This window comes from Epargyreus clarus, unplaced genomic scaffold (assembly GCF_041222505.1).
Source record: "Epargyreus clarus isolate Ecla_fem2 unplaced genomic scaffold, WU_Ecla_fem_2.2 ptg000035l, whole genome shotgun sequence".
Taxonomy (NCBI): Eukaryota; Metazoa; Arthropoda; class Insecta; order Lepidoptera; family Hesperiidae; genus Epargyreus; species Epargyreus clarus.
Window position 1 is genome coordinate 371,363 of NW_027332240.1, and position 21,300 is coordinate 392,662.

The window sequence follows — 21,300 nt, forward strand, 5'->3', positions numbered from 1 at the left end:
TCGTAATATCATGAATAATATTATAATCTATAATATAAGATAAATATAGTTTAAAAAACTAAAGTACACGCTTTTATAGAAATCAAACTAAAAAATATAAAATAAACTTAGAAACATTTTAATGAATTTTAATTGTATTAACAACAAAAAAAGATAATTATATTTAATTGTAAAAAAGCGTGGGGTGCACACTCTCGGTAGTTATATTTTACTGACAGACATGAGCAGAAGGACCAACACTTCGATATTTTCCCAAGCACCCCACGCTTTTTTTACAATTAAATATATCTTTTTAACACGCTTTTATTAGCTTGGGTTGTATGTATGTATGTACGTAACAGTAACGGAATCTTTGAACCCGATTTCTATCCACTTTGAACGTTCAGTTTAATCCAAAATTTTTAAAAATTATCAAAAACCGATGACAATACACGATTTTAATAATTTTGTACCATTGTCCTTATCAACATCCTCAGGATTAACGATTTTCGAGGCGAGAGAAAGCGCCTTCGGGAGAGTTCAGGCAAAGTTACTAGATTGATTTTTAGTTTTGAAAAATAATAATGTTATTTCCTTATAACTCAAATGTACTGAAACATATATAATGCCATCTTGTAGAATGATTTTTAGGATTCCGTACTCAAAGGATAAAACGAAATCCTCCGCTGTCTGTTCGTGAGTCACAGGGCTTTATCTCTAAAACCTTAATAGATAGACACTTGATTTTTTACAGACGGTGCATAATGATGGTCGCTATAACAACAAATACTAAAAATTAATAAAATAAATATAGTTCAAAAAACGAAAAAACACGCTTTTATTATAAAATCAACTAAAAAGTAGAAAATAATTTTCAATTTAGGTATCAATTAAGGAACAGTAAATTGTATAATTGTGGAAAAAGTGCGGGGTGATTTTCGAAAATTGATAAGTGGAGCACTCCACGTTTTTTTCACAATTAAACAACAATGTGACTATTTGTACAGGTACTGGAGTAATAAATTATATTTATTCGTACAGTTATTCAATTTTTTTTTAAAATAATAATTTAATTTTTTTTAAAATAATAAATAATTTTTTTTTTGTTTGTTTTTTTTTTTAATATATTTATTCGTACATTTATTCAATTGGTTAGGTTAGGTTAGGTTAGGTTAGGTTTTTTTTTTTAAGTTATTAAAAAAAAAACATTTCAAAAAAAAATTTTTTGTACTTTTTTTGAGATTTCTCAAAATCTACCGGTTCGAATCGGATAATAATAAATTGTTTGTCCAGTACCCGTATTAATAATTATAAATTATTCGTACGGTAACCGTATTAATAGACTCAGCCATTAAACAATTTACTGTTCCTTAATTGATTCCAAGATTGAAAATTATTTTCTACTTTTTTGTTGATTTTATCATAAAAGCGTGTTTCTTAGTTTTTTGAACTATATTTATTTGTTGTTAATACAATTTTTCATTAAAACTTTTCTAAGTTTATTTTATATATTTTAGTTTGATTTCTTTAAAAGCGTGTACTTTAGTTTTTTTAAACTATATTTATTTTTTATTTTTTAGGTAAATCCTTACTAATATTATAAATCCGAAAGTAACTCTGTCTGTCTGTCTGTTTTTCTGGTTGTCTCTTCTTCACGCCTAAACCACATAACCGATTTTAATGAGACAAAGATAGTCTAAGACCCGAGGAAGGACATAGGATAGTTTTTATACCGGAAATCCCACGGGAAAGGGATGGCGAACTAAGATCGATTAATCGGAGAATCGATCTTTTGGACCAAAAAAATCGATTATTTTAATCGATATTAGTAAGAATTCATTCATAAAATATGCATTTGATCAAGTGATGATCTTTAGCAAAGTTGTTGTCCACGAGCCCACGAAGGTTTCAGAGTTGGTACGACCAATTTTCGCCAGATGGCGCCACTGTCGTTCCAGTGAAGTACGAATTTTCAGTTTTATGTATGTTAGTATGTCATATTATTTTCTTTTAAACGCGGGCGAAGCCGCGGGCAAGAGCTAGATTCTTATAATAGCGAGTTCTTTAGTTTCTTTTATTATTATTTATTGTTTTATTTATACTGCTGTTCACCTTAAGCATCCACAAAGCGTCATAATTATAAGGATGTATGTTGATCTCTTTCTACTGAAAAACGGAGTTACTCACTGACAAACATACAAGTGAAGCTAATATAAACTGTGTAAAAATTATGTATCATCATAATCAACATCAACAACCCATTACCGTGCCACTGCTGGGCACGGGTCTCCTCTCAGAATGAGAAGGATTAGGCCATAGTCCACCGCGCTGGACAAGTGAGAATTGCTAGGCTTCACATACCTTTGATAACTTTTTTTTAAATTTCTCAGGTATACAGATTTCCTCGCGATGATTTCGTTCACCGTTTAAGCAAGATGATTAATTTCTAATATTCACATAACTTTCAAAATCAGGGGTGCGTGTCGGGGATTTGAACTTTGGCCGACTTTTTTTAACCACTAGGTTATAACTGCTTTGTCCCTGTAGTTCCGGGACTAGAATAGGGCTACGGTATCCCCTGCCTGTTGTAAGAGGCGACTAAAAGGGGGCTTCCGGGGTTGCGGGCGGCAAGAGTGGGAGCTCGAACCGTCCTGTAAGCGACCCCGTGAAGGACGGCGGTATGTGTGGTCGCATACCGTCGTGAACACCAGATGGTTTGGGAGGAGCGAAATCTGCTGTCCCAGAGCAGAGCCCGATCGGGGCATCGCGCTTGGAGGACTTCGGTTGTGTTCCGTCGGAGATCCCGGAGTTCTCCAACAAGCGATTAGGACGGCCACCGGGGGGGTTTTAGTGCGGTAAAAATCCTACATAACTCGACATCGCTCCCACGTCGTTGGGTACCATTTGAAGGTTTCCCCCTCGTTAAAAAAAAAAAAGTATTAACTGCTTTGCAAAGTGTAGTTTGAAGAAATTGTTAAATGTTGCCCTTTGGTACACTACAACGATCGACGTTTGTTAATTTCTGCCTACAGTAACTAATATTTTGATTTGATTGGAAAAACATTGGATGCCTTAATAATATTCTCTGTTTCTAGTAGATACTAAGCCATATATGTTTTTTATTTTATTTATTTCCATTTATTTCAGACATAGTCCATATTTTGTTAGTATTTACATTGTACTTAAAAACCTATGTTAGTATAATTTATCATAATTACAAAGAAACAAAAAATAATAATAAATATCAAAGAGAACAATAACACTATTAATATCCACGCGACATTCCCAGGAAGATCACGTGCACATTCCAGTGACTCATTATTGGGCTGTTGATCTTATGACTATAGTAATTTATTAACTGAAAAATATTTACAATTATAATTAAATTTACAGAAAATTAAAAATAATAAATGAAACTATAAATATAAAATAACTTATTTACAAAATTTACATATATACAAAAATGAAAAACAAAAATATAAAAACAAAAAAACTACCATAAAAAATTGTCGCCATCACAATGACTTATCTTATATACTTATTATCTTATGACTATTATATGTAGGTTATTATGTGTTTAATACTCTTTTCTTTTACAATCACATGTCTCAAACTTGACGATTGTTGTACAGTACATGCATACTGGCATGCATTTGCATATATTTCGTGAATGTTATTTATATAAATGTTTGCATGTTAAGCTGTTGTTGTGAATAATAAATGCATAAAATAAATAGATAAATATTATTTACCCGATCTGACTGATAAATCGATTTTTAGGTATTTTACACTTTAATAAAATAAGAAAAAAGTGATAATTGGCCAAGTTCGAGTCGCACATGGATGCTTCCGTACCACCAAATGTTCACTATTTTCGTTTCGTTCAAATGTTCGTTATAAGTACATGTACAATGAACATGTTTTTGTTTTTGTATATAACATAAGAATTATAGACGAGCATGCAGTCCACCTGATGGTAATTGGTACTACCGTCTATGGACATCTGTGATCAACCTCAGATAGGATTAGATATTCCTACCTGAGGTCAGCCACAGCCGCGCCGTTGCCCTGACGACCAAGCTGGAACGTCTCGGCGAAGTATGTCTCCTGTACCACACCCTACAAACCAAAACACAGCAACGTTTAACACTACAGACTGTTAATAAGCAGAAATAGGTATGGCGGTGGTGCCGCCGGAGTCGAACTACTGAAGCTTCTACCACCTTCAAGAACTTTGAATAGCAGTTTCAGTTGTAAATTAACTGAAAAAATCCTCCTACGGTGAAAATTTAGTTGGAAAAATGCCAAAAAATACCGGTTTGTTCTATGGGGACCCCCTTTTATATTAAACTTTTTATTTTCGCATTTATTTCTATTGCGGACACCGTTATACATGTAAAAAATCAAGTCAAGTGTCTATCTATTACGGTTCAAGCGATAGAGCTCTGTGACTAATGGACAGAAGGACTGACAACGGGGTCTTAGTAATAGGGTTCCGTTTTTACAATTTGGGTACGGGACCCTAAAAACAAGGCGACCTTAGCAAACGACTGTTAATTGAGACTTGTATTTTGACTTTGTATTTAAAATAAAAGTGTGTTTTAGGTTGTTGACCTTGACTGACTTGACTGTTGATCTTGACTTACATACCTACCGGGCTTTTCGAAAAGAATTGTGTGAACAAAAACAGCTCCAGCCTGTACCGTCTACAATGGATTTAATTATATAAACAATGATATTTAACGTCAATTTTTTTATTATATACGAGTAGCGGATGAGCATACAGTCCACCTGATAAGTGACTACTGCCACCCATGGGCATCAAGAAGGTGGTAGAACCGTTTGTGATTCGACTCCGGCGGAACCACCGCCTCACCTATTTCTGCCTAATAACAGCAGTGTTAGGCACTACTGTGTCATGTACCCTTCCTTACCATGAGTATTTAAAACATCTCACATAGAGCCATTCGCAGATCTGCAACTAACTTCATATAGAACACGGGTTCAACGAAACCACAGACGTTATCAATCCTGAAGACTAAAATAGCCTCACATGTAAGTCAGCCGTACGTATAAATATGTTTTTGATAATAAATAATAAATAAGTCATTATTTCTCTCAAGTTATGTTTTGTGTCGGGATGCAGCCAGGATACAGAATGACATTACAAGTTTTGGATTAAATCTAACCTAAATTATAACTAACCTAACCTTAAATGGTACTTGCTGGAGCGATGTTAACACCGCTAGATGTAAGATGAATTCCCACGTTCGGGACTATGAGGTTGCAACGTAGGTGCGGTGCGGAATCGGATTTCTTCCTGATAATTTTGTTTAAGGCAAATGCCTACTGTTGGTTAAGGCCAATATATAACACTCATAACAACGCTTACATTCTAAGTAACAATACTACATCCTTAAGTTCTAAATTAAAATAGTAATGCTGTGGGAGATTCTGGAGTTCGCACTAGGAAAACATGTATTATAGGTCCAATTAGAGATTACTATTACATTTTTAGAGTTCCGTACACAAAAGGTAGAAACGAAACCCTATTACCTACTAAGCTCTATCTCTGGAACCGCAGGTGACTATAACAATAAATCCTAAAAATAAAAAAATAAACAAATGTCTCTTGAACATTTTAGTGTGCACTTCAATGGCCGCTATAACAACTTACTTACGAAATATCTCTATAGATGCGATAATAAATGCTAAAAATAAATATGTATGTTATTATTAGACATCGGATTATATGTAATTGCATTAACGCCACTTTTTTGGCTTTAATGCATATTTTAGTACTTTTTCGTTGATAGTGCATTTATCAGTAGTTATATGTATTCGGTGTATTGGCTCATAACAGATTACAGTTAGGTGATGCCTCATTTATATTATATCCCGTCCATTAAATAACCAGTTGTAACTTTTTACCATAAAACGTACGTCGTAGTCATACCATATTCAAACTTACCATAAATATTACATGAATATAACGACTAGATGTCGATGACCTTGATTTTTCAGGAATTCGGATAAGTAAAAACAAATGGTTTAAGGTCTCACGACGGTCTTTAAGATCTAACGATTCCTACTCTATTTACTGGATACCCTGTATCAATTGACTTAAATAAAAGTAAAACTTAATAATAAATAATAATTTGATAGGGCATATTTCGCTCTTTTAAGTGCATATTTATATGCATTTTTCGCCATTTTGATAGTTTATGTAGTCCGATGTCTAGTCATTATATAAATATAAATAAGAGTTTCAACATTTTATTAATAAAACGTTTAAAAATTACTATAAAATACTTCATTCTGGTACGGAACCATTTTTGCGCGAGTTCGACTCGCACTTGGTTTTATTATTTTTTGGCCAAAAAATTTTACAGATCAACCAGAATTGGGTGTTTCTTGGACATAAAAAATACGACCTTAACCAAACAAAAAAACTTTATTCCAAATCGAATTAAATTTAAAATGTACCATGTTTATACAATGCCTGCTTGGTTCCTGAGAATTCAGTCTTCTAGTTTTATTCACAACGAAGTTAAAGAGGGTAAAAAATGGTCTGAATTGCTTCGAGAAAAAAATAAAAAATGAGAAACAAAAAATAGGAAATGTTAGTAGAGATACCAAATCAGAATACTTGGTAGACAACATATTTGTGGTTACCCCTGAGGACTAAGTTGAAACGCTTCCTTTTCCTTACATTGAAAACAGTTAAACGTAAAAAATATAATTAAACTGCTAATTAACTCCTTTGACCTCGTGTTTGCAGATTTTTTGAGAAACACCCAATATTTTACGTGCAGAACAGCCTGCGATTTAATGCACAAAGTAGTTGACCGTGCTTCTACTTATTATATTCCTTAGTCTTCAAATAAGCCTCCAACTAAATAGTTGTTATCATGGCCCGGTTAAATATTCATTTATTCTCAATCATTGTCGCTGGTGTGAGTTTACTACAACATCTTCCATTGACCAAACAAGCAAAACTATCAACAGGATATCCAAAAACCTCGCTAAACTTCATGGAAGCTACAGCCCAGAATCAGTACACATCAGAAGAGCATACAGTTGTAACTGAAGATGGATATGTGCTGACGATCTTCCGGATAACAAAAGGAAAGAATTGTCATCACCCAAAGAAGCAGAGACCAGTTTTACTAATGCACGGTCTTCTTCAAAATTCAGATTCTTTTCTAGACGCCGGTCCATCAGCTGGGCTGGCTTATCTCCTATCAGATGCCTGCTATGACGTGTGGGTCGGTAACGAACGAGGGAACAACTACGCACGGAGACACATTACGTTGAACCCTGACAAGGACGCTGATTTCTGGCAGTTTTCTGTTGATGAAATAGGATTATATGATGTACCAGCTTTAATAGACTACATCTTGCAACTCACGAGAGCAGACAGGTTGAACTATATCGGTTTTTCGCAAGGCTGCAGCACGTATTTTCTGATGTGTTCAGAAAGACCAGACTACTGCAAGAAGACCGTCATGATGATAGCCTTAGCTCCGGCTGTTACTTTTGATCACACCGAATCTAAACTATTTAAATTGTTATGCAATTACGCACTATATTTTGAAGAAAGCTTAGAAGTGTTAGGCATGCACGAATTTTTGAGTTTAGGTTCATTTAAACAAAAGGCAATGGAACATTTGTGTCAATTCACTGGATGGACTTTTACTGAAATGGTCTGTGGAAGTGCTGTTTTACTCGATAATTATACTCCAGGAGCAATAACATCTGATACCCTGAGACGGTTCTTCAGCCATTTTCCCGCGGGGACATCACTGATGAACTTGGTGCGATATGGACAGGCAATTAACAGTGGGAAGTTTCAAAAGTTCGATTATGGAGAGAAGGTGAATCTAGAGAAATACAACAGTACCCAACCTCCAGAGTATAACCTCAATGCAGTGAGTACTCCTGTGGTAATCCTTCAAGGTAAGAAGGATTTGTTGATCAGTATTGAAGACACGAAGGTGTTGTCACGGAGACTACCAAATGTGCTGGAATTCGTGGAGGTGCCTGATCCGAAGTGGAGTCATTTGGACATGATCTACAACCGAGAGATCAAAAAGCTGGTATATCCCAAGATCATTGAGTATTTAGAAAAATATTCTGATAGTACTCCGTGAACTAACTAATATTGTTCATAGATAAGGACACAGGTCCGTGGTAAAAACTGTTAAGATAAATCAAGTTTGAAATGATACGTGATAAAAAAACTTGAAAAGTGAAGTGATCTTAATCTCATATTAAAACAAAACTTTCGCTCGTATAAGTAAACAATAAATATATATATACTACAAACGAATATTAAGCCCCAAAATGTATTGTTATTATGGTAAGTTTACAAGTGAAACAATGCAAATTTTGGTTAGGTAGCAAAACTATCGCTACACCAATTTTTGAATATCATTTAATTTAATAATTTAATATTAAGTCATAGCAATCTATATTAGCACTAGTTTTAAGTGAAGTTACTCATTCAAAAATATTAAATAACATAAGAATAATATACACGTATTTGAATATCGTTAATACAATACAATACTCCACGAGGCATTATTATTTTAAATCTGAATTTTAAACAATGTACCTATGACCTTTTTTGTACTTTATTCAAAAACATTATTTAAAATGCATGGAAAACATCTAACAATGTACCTATTCATAAGTATGTGAAACAATGATAATAAAATAACCAAAATATAAATATACTTAAATACAAAGATAAGATCAGTATTTTATTCTCCCAAATCAAAAGGAGAATTTTAAAACTGAGTATATTTTTATTTATATACATATACATATAATTTTGTATTTATATAATGTTACAAGCTGACCTGGAAGACGTTGTGTTGCCATATAAATAAAACAAAATGTTAAGGGTGAACAACCCTTATCACTTCGGATTCTCAGAGCTACTGAATATGCATATAAAATTCGGTGAAAATCTGTAAAGCCGCTTCGGAGGAGTAGCGTAACTAACATTGTGACACGAGAATTTTATATATAAGATTGTACCCTAGTAGCTATTGTACTACCTTATCGTGGAGAGTAATGTGTAAATAATTGAAACATCCCTTATCAAACTTTCCCTAACATCGAAATAACAAAAATACCTCAACCCTCATCCTTGAGAACCTTAATTATTCCGGCACATGCATTAACAAACATCGGAAGACTGTCTTCAGTGTAAAGGGTATACGAGTGTGCAAAGGAGATACGTGGGAAATCCACGTATGGTGGAGATAACGACCTTATTTATTTGTATTATACTACTGAATGGGGTTGTTCTAAAAACCGATAATGTCTTGGTAGGCACGTTATTTGATTCTATTTTTGGCGGTATAACTAGTATAAAATGTTATTGTGTATAACAGTGATTTCATAATAATTGTCGATAGAGCAAGAAAAAAACAACAAAATACTAAAAGCTTAAAGTTAGCTTAAAGTAAGAATCTTTTTTAAAAACAAATGTAGTTTTCTCAGAAAATTCGTTCATTTGACACCCATATCGGGAACGGATAAATTATAATTGGTCCACTATTTTGGGGAGTCCGCAAGTTAATGATGTATTCTCATCCTACCAACCATATTTGTAAAAGATTTCAGCTAAATCGGTTAGGGTTTACTTGTGTTACATTCAATAGCAAGATGTGACCCTCACATACATACTAAAAAACAAGGCAAGTTACATGAAAGTTTTTAAAAATATAAGCCCTACTAATTTTCTAACTTCATAGCGCCTCTTCTAGATGAAATTATGTTAGAGATATCGTCGTCTATTTATTACTATCCCACTGCTGGGCATAGTTCTCTCAGAGGAAGGTCACCGCACTGACCAAGTCTAAATTGGTAGGCTTCACACAACTTTCAGTATTTTTTTAAGAACTCTCAGGTGTGTAGTTTTCTTTATCATATTTTCTTCACCTTATCGCAAGTGATAACTAGTTTTCATATACATAACTTTAAAAAGTCTAAACCTTGGACTCTTCGAATAAGAAGTCGATATTCTCACCACTGTTTTGTATTATACGAGTATGTACGTAGATGGTACAACCATCTTTTACACACACGGTTACCCACGTCAATACGTACCCATACAGCAAACAACCCTACCGTAATAGATTAGTGGCATTCAAGCCTGAACTCGGATCCCGTTACCCGGTTCAGTGCCAACCAATCACATCTATTGAAAGGGTTCAGTAATCTTGGGGAAATGTTTACTTTTCGACGGATTTTGGGGTTGCTATGTAAAGATTGTTAGGGGTTAATCTTGGGTTGGTATATTTTTTATAGATAGGAACTATATGTATATAAATGATTGGAATTTTCACTGGGTTTATAAGAATTGAAGGTGAATTTGAAGGTGGTAGAACCCTTTGTGGTTCGACTACGGCGGCACCACCGGCACACCTATTTCTACCTAATAACAGCAGTGTTAGGCGCACTGTGTTCCGTTTTGAAGGATGTGGTAAGGGAGACAGACTTTTCCGAGACGTTCCAGGTTAGTCATCAGGGGTAGCGGCGCATCTGTGGCCGACCTCAGGTAGTCCTATCTGGGGTTGATTACAGATGTCCATGGGCGGCAGTAGCCACTTACCATCAGGTGGACTGCATGCTCGTTTGCTACTTTCATATTAAAAAATACTATAGAAAACTTACTACAGAATTTTAAACAACACACGTTTCCTACTATCCTCGTCCGTCAGTGACGCTAAACGAATCAGCCCGTGAGTTATTAGATTTGTCACCATGAGAGTGCTTTTCTGAATGGCAATTTGAATAAAATCCCATCCGGAGATTACTGGCTATTTGTGGCGTTTATAAATAGTTTATGTCTGAAATATTCGTAGCTCAGGATGACATATTTCAAATATGGTAATGTTTCATGCGCTTGCCAAGTTTCAACGAACTATCACAAAGTGAAACGTGTGGATAGAGTATCAAATCAAATCGAATCGAATCGAATCGAATCAAATCAAATCAAATCAAATCATATTATTTTAAATAAATAAATAAACACCTTGTAAGTACTTAAAAAAAATCATTTATTTTGCTTAATATAGGTATATAGTTGTTATATCCAGAGTAGAGTGCACATGACACCAACAACTCAGAGGTTTGCCTGGGATTTGAACCTAGGAATCTCAACGTCACAACCTGAAGCTTTACCACAATACCATCACTGCATTTAAGGCAGATGAAAATATATAATTTGTAGATGCCGGCGATTATCTTGTCCTAAGGAGAGCCAGCGCGACTATGATCAGATTCTAACAGAATCCCTCTTCTTACTCTCTGGTAAAGGTGGTAGATCTCTCAGTGGTTCGACTCCGGCGGCACTACCGCCACACCTATTTCTGCCTAATTGTTATTATGGTAAGGGAGACATAATTTTTCGAGGCATTCCATCTTAGACCTCAGGGGTAGCGGCGCATCTGTGGTCGACCTTAGAACTCTGATCTTATCTGGGGTTGATTACAGATGTCTACGGGCCGCAGTAGCCACTTACGCACAGGTGGACTGCACGCTCGTCTGCTACTCATATATTATAAAAAATACTTCATGATTCATGAGTGTTACCTATACAAAATCCTTTGACAGACATGTTCTAAAAATTTGAAATATTTTTCATATTCTATGTCACTCCTTTTCAAAATATTATTGTTTACGTAGGATAAAAGGATTTTGCAGCACTTAGTTTTTACGAAAAACAACATACATACAAAGTTAATTTATGCAAAATTTATTATTTAGTTTTATTGAACGACTTGTGAAAATTAACGCTATATTTTAAGTTGACTCGCGCTTGACCGATATAATTATATCGGTCAAGCGCGAGTCAAGCGAAGGGTTCCGTATTACTATTAGACGTTTGTATATCACTATACAGGGTGAATTTTTAAAACGGGCCTTCAGGGCCAAATCCGAAACTATAAGGATTAGCGAAAAATGCTGAAAGGAGTTACGAGGCCGATTTTGATAAAAACTAAAACTGCATCATTACTTTTTTAAAATAACTTTTTCCCTAGCCGGGAATCGAACGAGTTCATTTTGAAAAAAAATGCACCCTCTATATTATTCCACTATCTGATAGTGTTGCTTATAAGGATCAAAATCTGGAAAGTAATGATAAACGACAAACTAAAGGAAAAGCCTCAATTTTAAGAAAATACATATTTTTTCATATTAATTTGGCAGTTAAGTTCCCGCCATTCATCATTTTAAACATTTCGTGTATTAACATTTTTTTTTGGCTCAATGTTCGAAATAGACGTTTTGTTTCCCAATAATTTATATTTTTATGTCCGACTTAGCTAAAGTTATTTTTAGGACCATTAAAATAGATTTACTTGCTATGGGTGGAGTATCGTTTAATACAGATGTAAAGTTGACAATTTGCGAGAATTACTTTTAGAGTCAAATCCGAGTGATTACTAAAAAAAGAGATATAGAAAATCATATTTAACGTTGAAACGAAGTTGTAATCAACAAACAATAAGAATTTACTATTTAATCAGTTATCTATTTTCATTAAAAAATCAATCCTAAAAACGGCGGTAACTTATTTGCCAAACTATTACTTTCTCATACTAAGCCGTATGTCATAGTCATAACATCGAATAATTAGTTGATTAACCAACAAATTCTTCAATGGTATGACTTATGTCTGTTTCTAAAGAATTATACCTAAATCATTTGTTATGTATAATCCTTAAGGATTAGTATGCCAATGTATGGAAAAATACGTATTTTCTTCAAAATTTTCCTTTTCCTTTAATTTGTCACATAACATTACTTCCCAGAATTTGATCCTTATATGCGACACTATCAGATAATGGAATAATATAGAGGTGTCATTTTTTCCAAAATGAACTCGTTCGATTCCCGGCTAAGGAAAAAAATATTTTAAAAAACTAATGATGCAGTTTTAGTTTTTATCAAAATCGGCCTCGTAACTCCTTTCAGCATTTTTCGCTAATCCTTATAGTTTCGGATTTGGCCCTGAAGGCCCGTTTTAAAAATTCACCCTGTATAGTATAAAACAAAGTTGTAGTTCATTCTGAGTTGATGATGGATAACGATAGGAAAAGTGAATCGTGAGAAAGATTTAAATTAAAATAAAGTAATTTAAGTAATAGAGTAAGTAATTTAAATTGACTTAAGTGTGACGATAATTATATATATAGCTTTTTATAATATATGAGTAACAGACGAGCATGCAGTCCACCTGATGGTAACTCCCGCTCATGGACATATGTAATCAACCCCAGATAGGATTAGATATTCCTACCTAAGGTCAGCCTCTGATGCGCCGCTTCCGCCGCTGCTGTTATTAGGCAGAAATAGGTGTGGCGGTGGTGCCGATGGAGTCTAACCATGAAAGGTTCTACCACCTTCAAAAAGCTGATAGTTCACTACGAAAAAAATAGACACGGGCGGGTTGCTAGTATAACTATATATGATGTCTAGTTATAGAAGAGCGGAGCCGCCTAACACAGACATTTGTTTACTAGGCGGCTCCAAATCACTTATTATGTAAACCAATTTATTCTTAAAGAAATAAATATTTTTGATTTTTTTTTATTTTGTGTGGGGGACACCTGTACTTTTTTTTACAATATAGGACTAGCAAATGATGCATGCAGTCTATCTTATGGTATGTGACGTCATGGTGGTTCACATTGTCATTTCATCACCCTAATTATAATTAGATTCCTAACTGAGGTCGGCCACAAATGCGCCGCTATCTCTGAGGACTAAGCTAATTATAGCTTAAGGTAGGTACGAGGTATTAAGCTCGGAATTTTTATTTTAAATATAGGAGTAGCAGACGAGCATGCAGTACACCTGATGGTAAGTGGCTACTGCCGCTCATGGACATCTGTAATCAACCCTAGATAGGATTAGATATTCCTACTTGAGGTCGGCCAAAGTGGAGCGGGCTTTATAATTACAAGCTTTTATTTAATTTTCGGTGTTAGTTCATATGCATGTGAGGGGCTATCTTGCAACTGAATTTTAAAACAGGTAACCTCAACAAATTGAGTTGAAATTTTGCATACATGTTGGCTTTATCTAATATGGCGGATGTCCTAAGCTGGTGGGCCAATTATTTTTATGCTCACTTATGATATGGGTAGCATATAAATGTGGTTTCTGAAAAGAATAGAAATAATCTACTTTTATATTTATTTTAATACAATTTACTCACTTTTTGTTGTTATAGTGGACATAGATACAGTGAAAGACGTACAGCAGAGCGTCAAAAATAGGGTTGCCTTGTTGGCAACCTTTTGTTACGGAACCCTAAAATGACTTAATGTCATTGGCGGTTTTTGTTTATACTGTAAATTATATAATTATATAAACGTTTACTAAAAGCAACTTAGCAATTTGGATAAATCTTAGATTTGTTAAACTGTATACATAATTAATTATAACTAAATGTCAAGTTTGTCATAATAACCTAATTATGTTTTCCAAGGTGAGTTTTCGCTCATCAAATTATAAAAATACTTTTTTTCAATTTCATAATTACTAGCTGTATTTTTTAGTTTTGTTTTTTATTAAAATTACACCTGGGTTATCCAATAAATATTAAGTGACATTATAGCCGCTCCGCAAGTTACCAAATAATCACGAATTCTAATGTGTGGATAGAGCATTTCCCTTTGTGGAGATTTGCAAGCGCTTGTAGCTTAAAATAAAAACTAAAATTGTAATCTTATATATAAAATTCTCGTATCACAATCTTAGTTACCGTACTCCTCCGAAACGGCTTTACCGATTTTCACCAAATGTTATATGCATATTCAGTAGTTCTGAGAATCGGCTACTATTTATTTTTCATACCCTTAAGTGATAAGGGTTGTTCACCCTAAACATTTTTTTATTTGTATGGCAACACAACGATTGCCGGGTCAGCTAGTATAAGTATAAAGTAATACAAAATAATACAACAAACAAAATAATAAATAGAAACAAACCTAAAATAGCATTTATACGCTCATATTTCTGATATAACAATGAACCTATTTTAATATTACAAACGCTATTCCACATTGTCTAGATTAAATAGCTATTCCGTACCGCAATAACCCGGAACCGTACCAGAATTCCGGATTTGTCCGGTTGATGAAACCGTAACATAATGCTGCCGTCCTCACGTACCAGTACGTGGCCTCAAGGCATTATCTTAGTAAACAATATTATTGTACACAGTACCCTGATTTCATTCTGCTAGGATTCGCACAAGACTGGCATTGTTACTCTAGAAATAAAACTATCCAACTCATTATAACTAACTTTTTCGTATTTAGCATAGATTAGTAAAGATACTTCGCCGTCTTGAAATTGAATGAACAACGGCTTATTAGTAAGTTATTTTTTTGGATTCTTGACAATTAAACACATTTTTGGAGAAAATTTACGAATAAATGACTAATACTGCGTAATTTACATAATAAATAAATGATTATTTCAAATATTTTAGGGACATTTCAGCACGGAGACGTCGCAAAACTTTTTTACGCAACTATTTCAATTCTCAAAACTGGGTACATTTTCTTGTGAGGAGTATCTATGGTATTTAGGTAAATACTGCCTGTAAATTTTATATAACGCACGGCTTTGTCAATAGTTTTTTTATAAACTTGGCTACCACACTACCGTGGGGTCTAGGTCGGTGTTACTTGGCTGGCTGCTTTGTCATCTTTTATGTCATTGTTTTCTGAATATACTTTTAAAGGTGGTAGAACCCTTTGTGGTTCAACTAATAACAGCAGTGTTAGGCGCTGCTGTGTTCCGGTTTGAAGGGTGTGGTAAGGGAGACAGACTTTTCCGAGGCGTTCCAGCTTAGTCCTCAGGGGTAGCGGCGCATCTGTGGCCGACCTCAGGTAGGAATATCTAATCCTATCTGGGGTTGATTACAGATGTCCATGGGCGGCAGTAGCCACATCAGGTGGACTGCATGCTCGTCTGCTATTCTTATATTATAAAAAAAAATATATACTTATATGTATGTTTTTTTAGTTATATAGAGGAAGCCAAAACAAATACAGGTTTGTGGAGGAAGCCCACTTTAAATGGACCCATGCTTTATTAATTAAATATTTGGATTTTTTGTACCTACTTCCAACAATATGCTGGAGTATAAGTATAAAACGTCATTGCTGGAGTATGCATTTCCTTCATTCCCTTCTTCTTTGTAAAAAGATTCGCACTCAACGATGATATTGAAACGAAAGGAAATAAATTATAAATGTATGGCTACTGAAAATAAATACTTATTGGTCTTAAGTATAGTCCGCGCCAAACTTCTAGTCCGCTCTGAAGTAGTTGCGCAACTACAAGCATTAGATACCGTAGCAACGGAAGGCATACTAACGCAGCTTGAGCTATGTATCCGTGGGCGAAAGCGGGCAGCGGATGGGTGCCGGGAGGACTATTCGACGCGATTCGTTTCTATATTTAGAGCGGACTAGCAGTTTGGCGCGGACTATACGCTTTAGTAATTTCTAAAGACCATAAGATCTTTTAGGTTGATACGGCTGCTGCACTTTATATGTCCCACTTTTTTAACTAGACCTCTGTACAACTCGAGCCTAGAGAGAAAATAAAATTAAAGCCTAAATTACTTAGAATTTTCCATTTCCACTAAGCAATTTCGTAGTTTAGAAATCTTTAGAACACTTTAAAGTTGTCGCCGACCTTGCTTGTGTGCGGAGGTTGGGGTAGGTCGGGCGTAAACACTTACGATTTCACTGAGATGCCCTTTTAAAACTATGTTTTACTGCTAGTTTATTTCTTTAATTGATATGGTATACATATTTTTTGTAATATAGAAGCAAAAAAAGCGTGCAGTCCTCATGGTAAGCTGCTGTGTTCATGGACATCTGTTACCAACCAGATAAAATTAGATCCCTACCTAGTCGACCACAGATGCCATAGGGATAATTAAGAATGTTCGTCACCACCACGTTCACCGTACATCACCCTTCGAAGCGTAACATAGGACACAGAAGTAGGAGTAGCGGTGGTGCCGCCGAAGTCTAACCATAAAGGGTTCTACCTTCAAAATATTTATAATGTAGAAGTAGGAAACGAAAAGTCAGTGCAATCAATCCAGATAAGATTAAATTCCTACCCGAGGTCGGTCACAGATGCGCCGCTACTTCTGAAGACTAAGCTGGAACGCCTCGGAAAATTATGTCTTCCTTACCACACCCTTCAAACCAGAAAAGCACTAAACACTGCTGTTATTGGGCAGAAAGAAGTGGTGGTGCCGCCGGAGTCGAACCACGGCTTCTACCACTTTCAAACATGGCTTAATGATACTACTCTGCCTCAGATGTTTGTGACAAACATACCCAACACAAATAATGTATAGTTGTGGATAGAATTCACACGAGCCAATATAATAATGCTTCTCGATATTGTGCTATGACGCACGTGGATAGCGGCTATGGTGATAGCGATAGCGGTTATAGCATTAGCAGTTATTACGATAGCGGTTATAGAAAATGCTATGTAGCATTAAGACCGGCTATTATACCACATTTTTAATATGGTCAATAAAGAGTAAATAAATAAATTACTAAAATGATATTTTAGTTTATTTTCTAAATGTAATCCGGCACCAAACTCGGCGGTTTTGCATTGTTTTGTTTTGAAAATATTTTTTTTAATTTTGTTTCGAAAAAAATTTAATGGAAGATACTCTCCAATCATTTCCAATAATCGTTCAGGTTGCTAATATAAAGCTGGATGGCGTCCAGTAGTGCCAAAACATGCGCGCTGATAATATTTACATTGCTAATAATATAAAAATGGATGGGTGACCACTACTGGCGAAACATTGGCGTGCTTGGAGGAGTATTTTAAGCCGTCATTTGGGTAGCAATACCATTTTACCGTTGGGAGCTTTTAATTTTTAACGGTATCATAGATTAGTAAAGATCACTCACTCCTAACAAGAAAATGTAACCAGTTTTGACAATTGAAATAGCTGCGTAAAAACGTTTTGCCACGTCTCCGTGCTAAAATGTCCCTAAAATATTTGAAATAATTATTTATTTATTATGCAAATTATGCAGTATTAGTTATTTATTCGTAAATTTTCTCAAAAATTGTTTTTATTTGTCAAGAATTCAAAAAAAGAACTTACAAATAAGCCGTTTGTGGCTGCGTTCAGTTTCAAGGTGGCGAAGTATCTTTACTAATCTAGGAACGGTATAAAAAATAGGAAGTAACTTTCATATAAAATCTGGAGTTGAAAATTCATTGCCTTGAACCAAGCCTTATATAAACGTAAATAACTTATGCGGCACCAAGACACCCTTTAAACAATTATCCCACCCGCTCCACAATGCGACCCCTCCCAAACAGCGGGGGGTAGCGGTCAGCCGCGCACACCTTCACTTGTTGAAGGTTGACAACCCCTGACAGGACGCGTCCCGTTCTAAGTTCAAAACGACGTTTGAGTTTGTTTTTAATTTGTGTCGCGGGAATTTTGACAGATAAATATTGCTTTTTTTTTTAATTAAATGTGTGTAAGTGAAAAGTAATATTGTGAAATTATTTTTAATTTCATTTTTGTCGTGAATTGTGACAGATAGCTATTTAGTTCAGTCCATTTTTAAGGAATATGTGTGTAAGTCGAAAATAATTTTGTGAAAAGTGAAATGGAAGTGAAAAATGTGAAAATTATTTCTTAAAAAAAGTGAAAGAAAACGATTTAGTTAAGCATGAGCACCATTCGTGTGAGTACTTATTATCGTTTATTACGCAACAAAAAATAATTTTCTAGAAAATAAATAAGGTCACATACCTTTTTTTTATAAAATAACGGAGGTAATATTTCAGTCTTTACCTAAAGTTATTTTGTAAATAAAAGTTTAAGTACAGAGAAAATTTCTTCGCCTTGCCGCAAAATCGTCACCATACAGTGGAAAGTAAATAATATGAAGTTGGCGCGAACTTTAAATGGAGTTTGGAATTGGTTTCCCGCGCAATTATTTGTATTGATATTGAATTTGTAATCGTTCTTTAACGAGGTTTAGACTATACTTCCATTAATATTTCCTTTTACAAACAAAACTTTATTTCATCGTGAAAATTTCTCAGAATTTCTCAACGAGTGTGTCATAAACTTGGTTGTTATTCTATTTTTATTTAGGAACCATAGATTTTTAAAGATACTTCGCCGCCTTGAAATTGAATGAAGCCACAAACGGCTTATTAATAAGTTCTTTCTTTGAATTCTAGACAAATAAAAACATTTTTAGAGAAAATTTACGAATAAATAAGTAATACTGCGTAATTTACATAATAAATAAGTCATTATTTCAAATATTTTAGGGACATTTTAGCACGGAGACGTGGCAAAACTTTTTACGCAACTATTTCAATTCTCAAGACTGGGTACATTTTCTTGTTAGGAGAGAATAATCTTTACTAATCTTTGTTAGGAACAAATCAAATTCGTTTATTATGGAATGTACTTAGCTTACCTACATTCCTTAATAAACGAATTTGATTTGATTTGATTTGAACAAACAATTACTTACATAATTCAGTTAAACTAATTTAGGGAGACATACTTTTCGAGGCGTTCCAGCTTAATCCTCATGGGTAGCGGCGGATCTGTGACCGACAACAGGTAGGAATGTAATCCTATCTGGGGTTGACTACAGATGTCCATTGGCGGCAGTAGCCACTTACCATCAGGTGGACTGCATGCTCGTCTGATTGCGATTGTTGGCACTAGTTATTATTATTAAAACAACAAATCTGACTGCATATAAATAATTCTCTGAAATCGAAAGTAAGATAGACCTATAGATTAGTAAAGATTACTCACTCCTAACAAGAAAATGTACCCAGTTTTGAGAATTGAAATAGTTGCGTAAAAAAGTTTTGCCACGTCTCCGTGCTAAAATATCCCTAAAATATTTGAAATAATGATTTATTTATTATGTAAATTACGCAGTATTACTTATTTATTCGTAAATTTTCTCTAAAAATGATTTTATTTGTCAAGAATTCAAAAAAGAACTTACTAATAAGCCGTTTGTGGCTTCATTTAATTTGAAGGCGGCGAAGTATCTTTACTAATCTATGGGTAGACCATATCATTCCCACAATTAGCCAACGAAGCCTTATGTATATGTTAAAAACCGTCAAACTGGGCTGTATAGCGTGGCAAAGAATGAGAAATACATACGCTCTAGGAAAGGCTTAGTCTCTAGGAGAAGCAACACCTGTAGCTGACCCTCATAGATTAGTAAAGATTACTCACTCCTTACGAGAAAATGTAACCAGTTTTGACAATTGAAATTGTCACTGTCACCTATTTTCGTGTTTGAAAAATATTAAAAAAATGTAGTTTTTAGATCATTTACGAATGAAACAATATTTCTCCGCAATTTTTCTTCGATTTCGTGTTTATGCACGTCTTAACTGCACATGTCGGCATTGTTTCGCGTAAATTACATCAAGACAGCCATTAAAGGGCTGACACATTAGTCAGTCGTTTAAAACATTTAATGGCTACCTTCAATTACAAGGCGGTGAGATATCTATACGTATCTATGCCAACCCCAGATAGTACTGAAATTTGATTTCAGATATCCATGAGTAACAGTGACCATTTACTATTAGGTGGTACATCTCGATTACTCCTTTAATTTCATAAAAAAGTTCTAAACACCATGATAAATTACTTTTATAAAAAAGGCCATTTTAAATAAACGTCCAAACTTCGCCTACAAATTAACCAAAACAATGTGTAACTAGAAACAATTAAATTAAAACAATGCGAAACATGAAAGTATTCCATTAACTCAATTTTATTTCGGTAAGTAGGAATTTTATGTGTTTCACCGCAAGAGATTTTATAAGAATATCTTTCGATAAAATTGTTCGATAGGTAGCGGTGTGCGAGATTGAAGCTAAGTGAGTAAGATATCATCATCATCATCATCAACCCATTACTGTCCCACTGCTGGGCACGTCTCCTCTCAGAATGAGAAGGATTTGGCCATAGTCCACCGCGCTAGCGAAGTGCGTATTGTGTAGACTTCACATACATTTGAGATTTTTTTATAAATCTCTCAGGTATGCAGGCAGGCAGGTTTCCTCACGATGTTTTCCTTCACCGTTTAAGTAAGTAATAATTAATTTCTAATACACACATAATTATTGAAAAATCAGAGGTGCGTGCCTGGGATTTGAACCTCGGACCCCTCGATCGAGAGGCCGAGTTCTTAACCATTAGGCTATCACTATTTA

The 21,300-nt window shown here is 34.7% G+C and overlaps 2 protein-coding genes across 2 annotated transcripts in view; both read left to right on the plus strand.

The window, feature by feature from the left end:
* LOC140756362 (uncharacterized) overlaps positions 1 to 21,300 on the plus strand; it is a 141,873-nt gene that overhangs the window by 49,509 nt on the left and 71,064 nt on the right. The window lies entirely within an intron of this gene.
* On the plus strand, positions 6,875 to 8,854 carry LOC140756360 (lipase 3-like). Its single transcript, XM_073091828.1, has one exon. The coding sequence runs from the start codon at positions 6,891 to 6,893 to the stop codon at positions 8,130 to 8,132; it is 1,242 nt and encodes a 413-aa protein (XP_072947929.1). The 5' UTR covers positions 6,875 to 6,890; the 3' UTR covers positions 8,133 to 8,854.

What these genes read in the sequence shown, in the direction of transcription:
- LOC140756360 (XM_073091828.1), top strand. Translation starts at nt 6,891, where the DNA reads ATGGCCCGGTTAAATATTCATTTATTCTCAATCATTGTCGCTGGTGTG.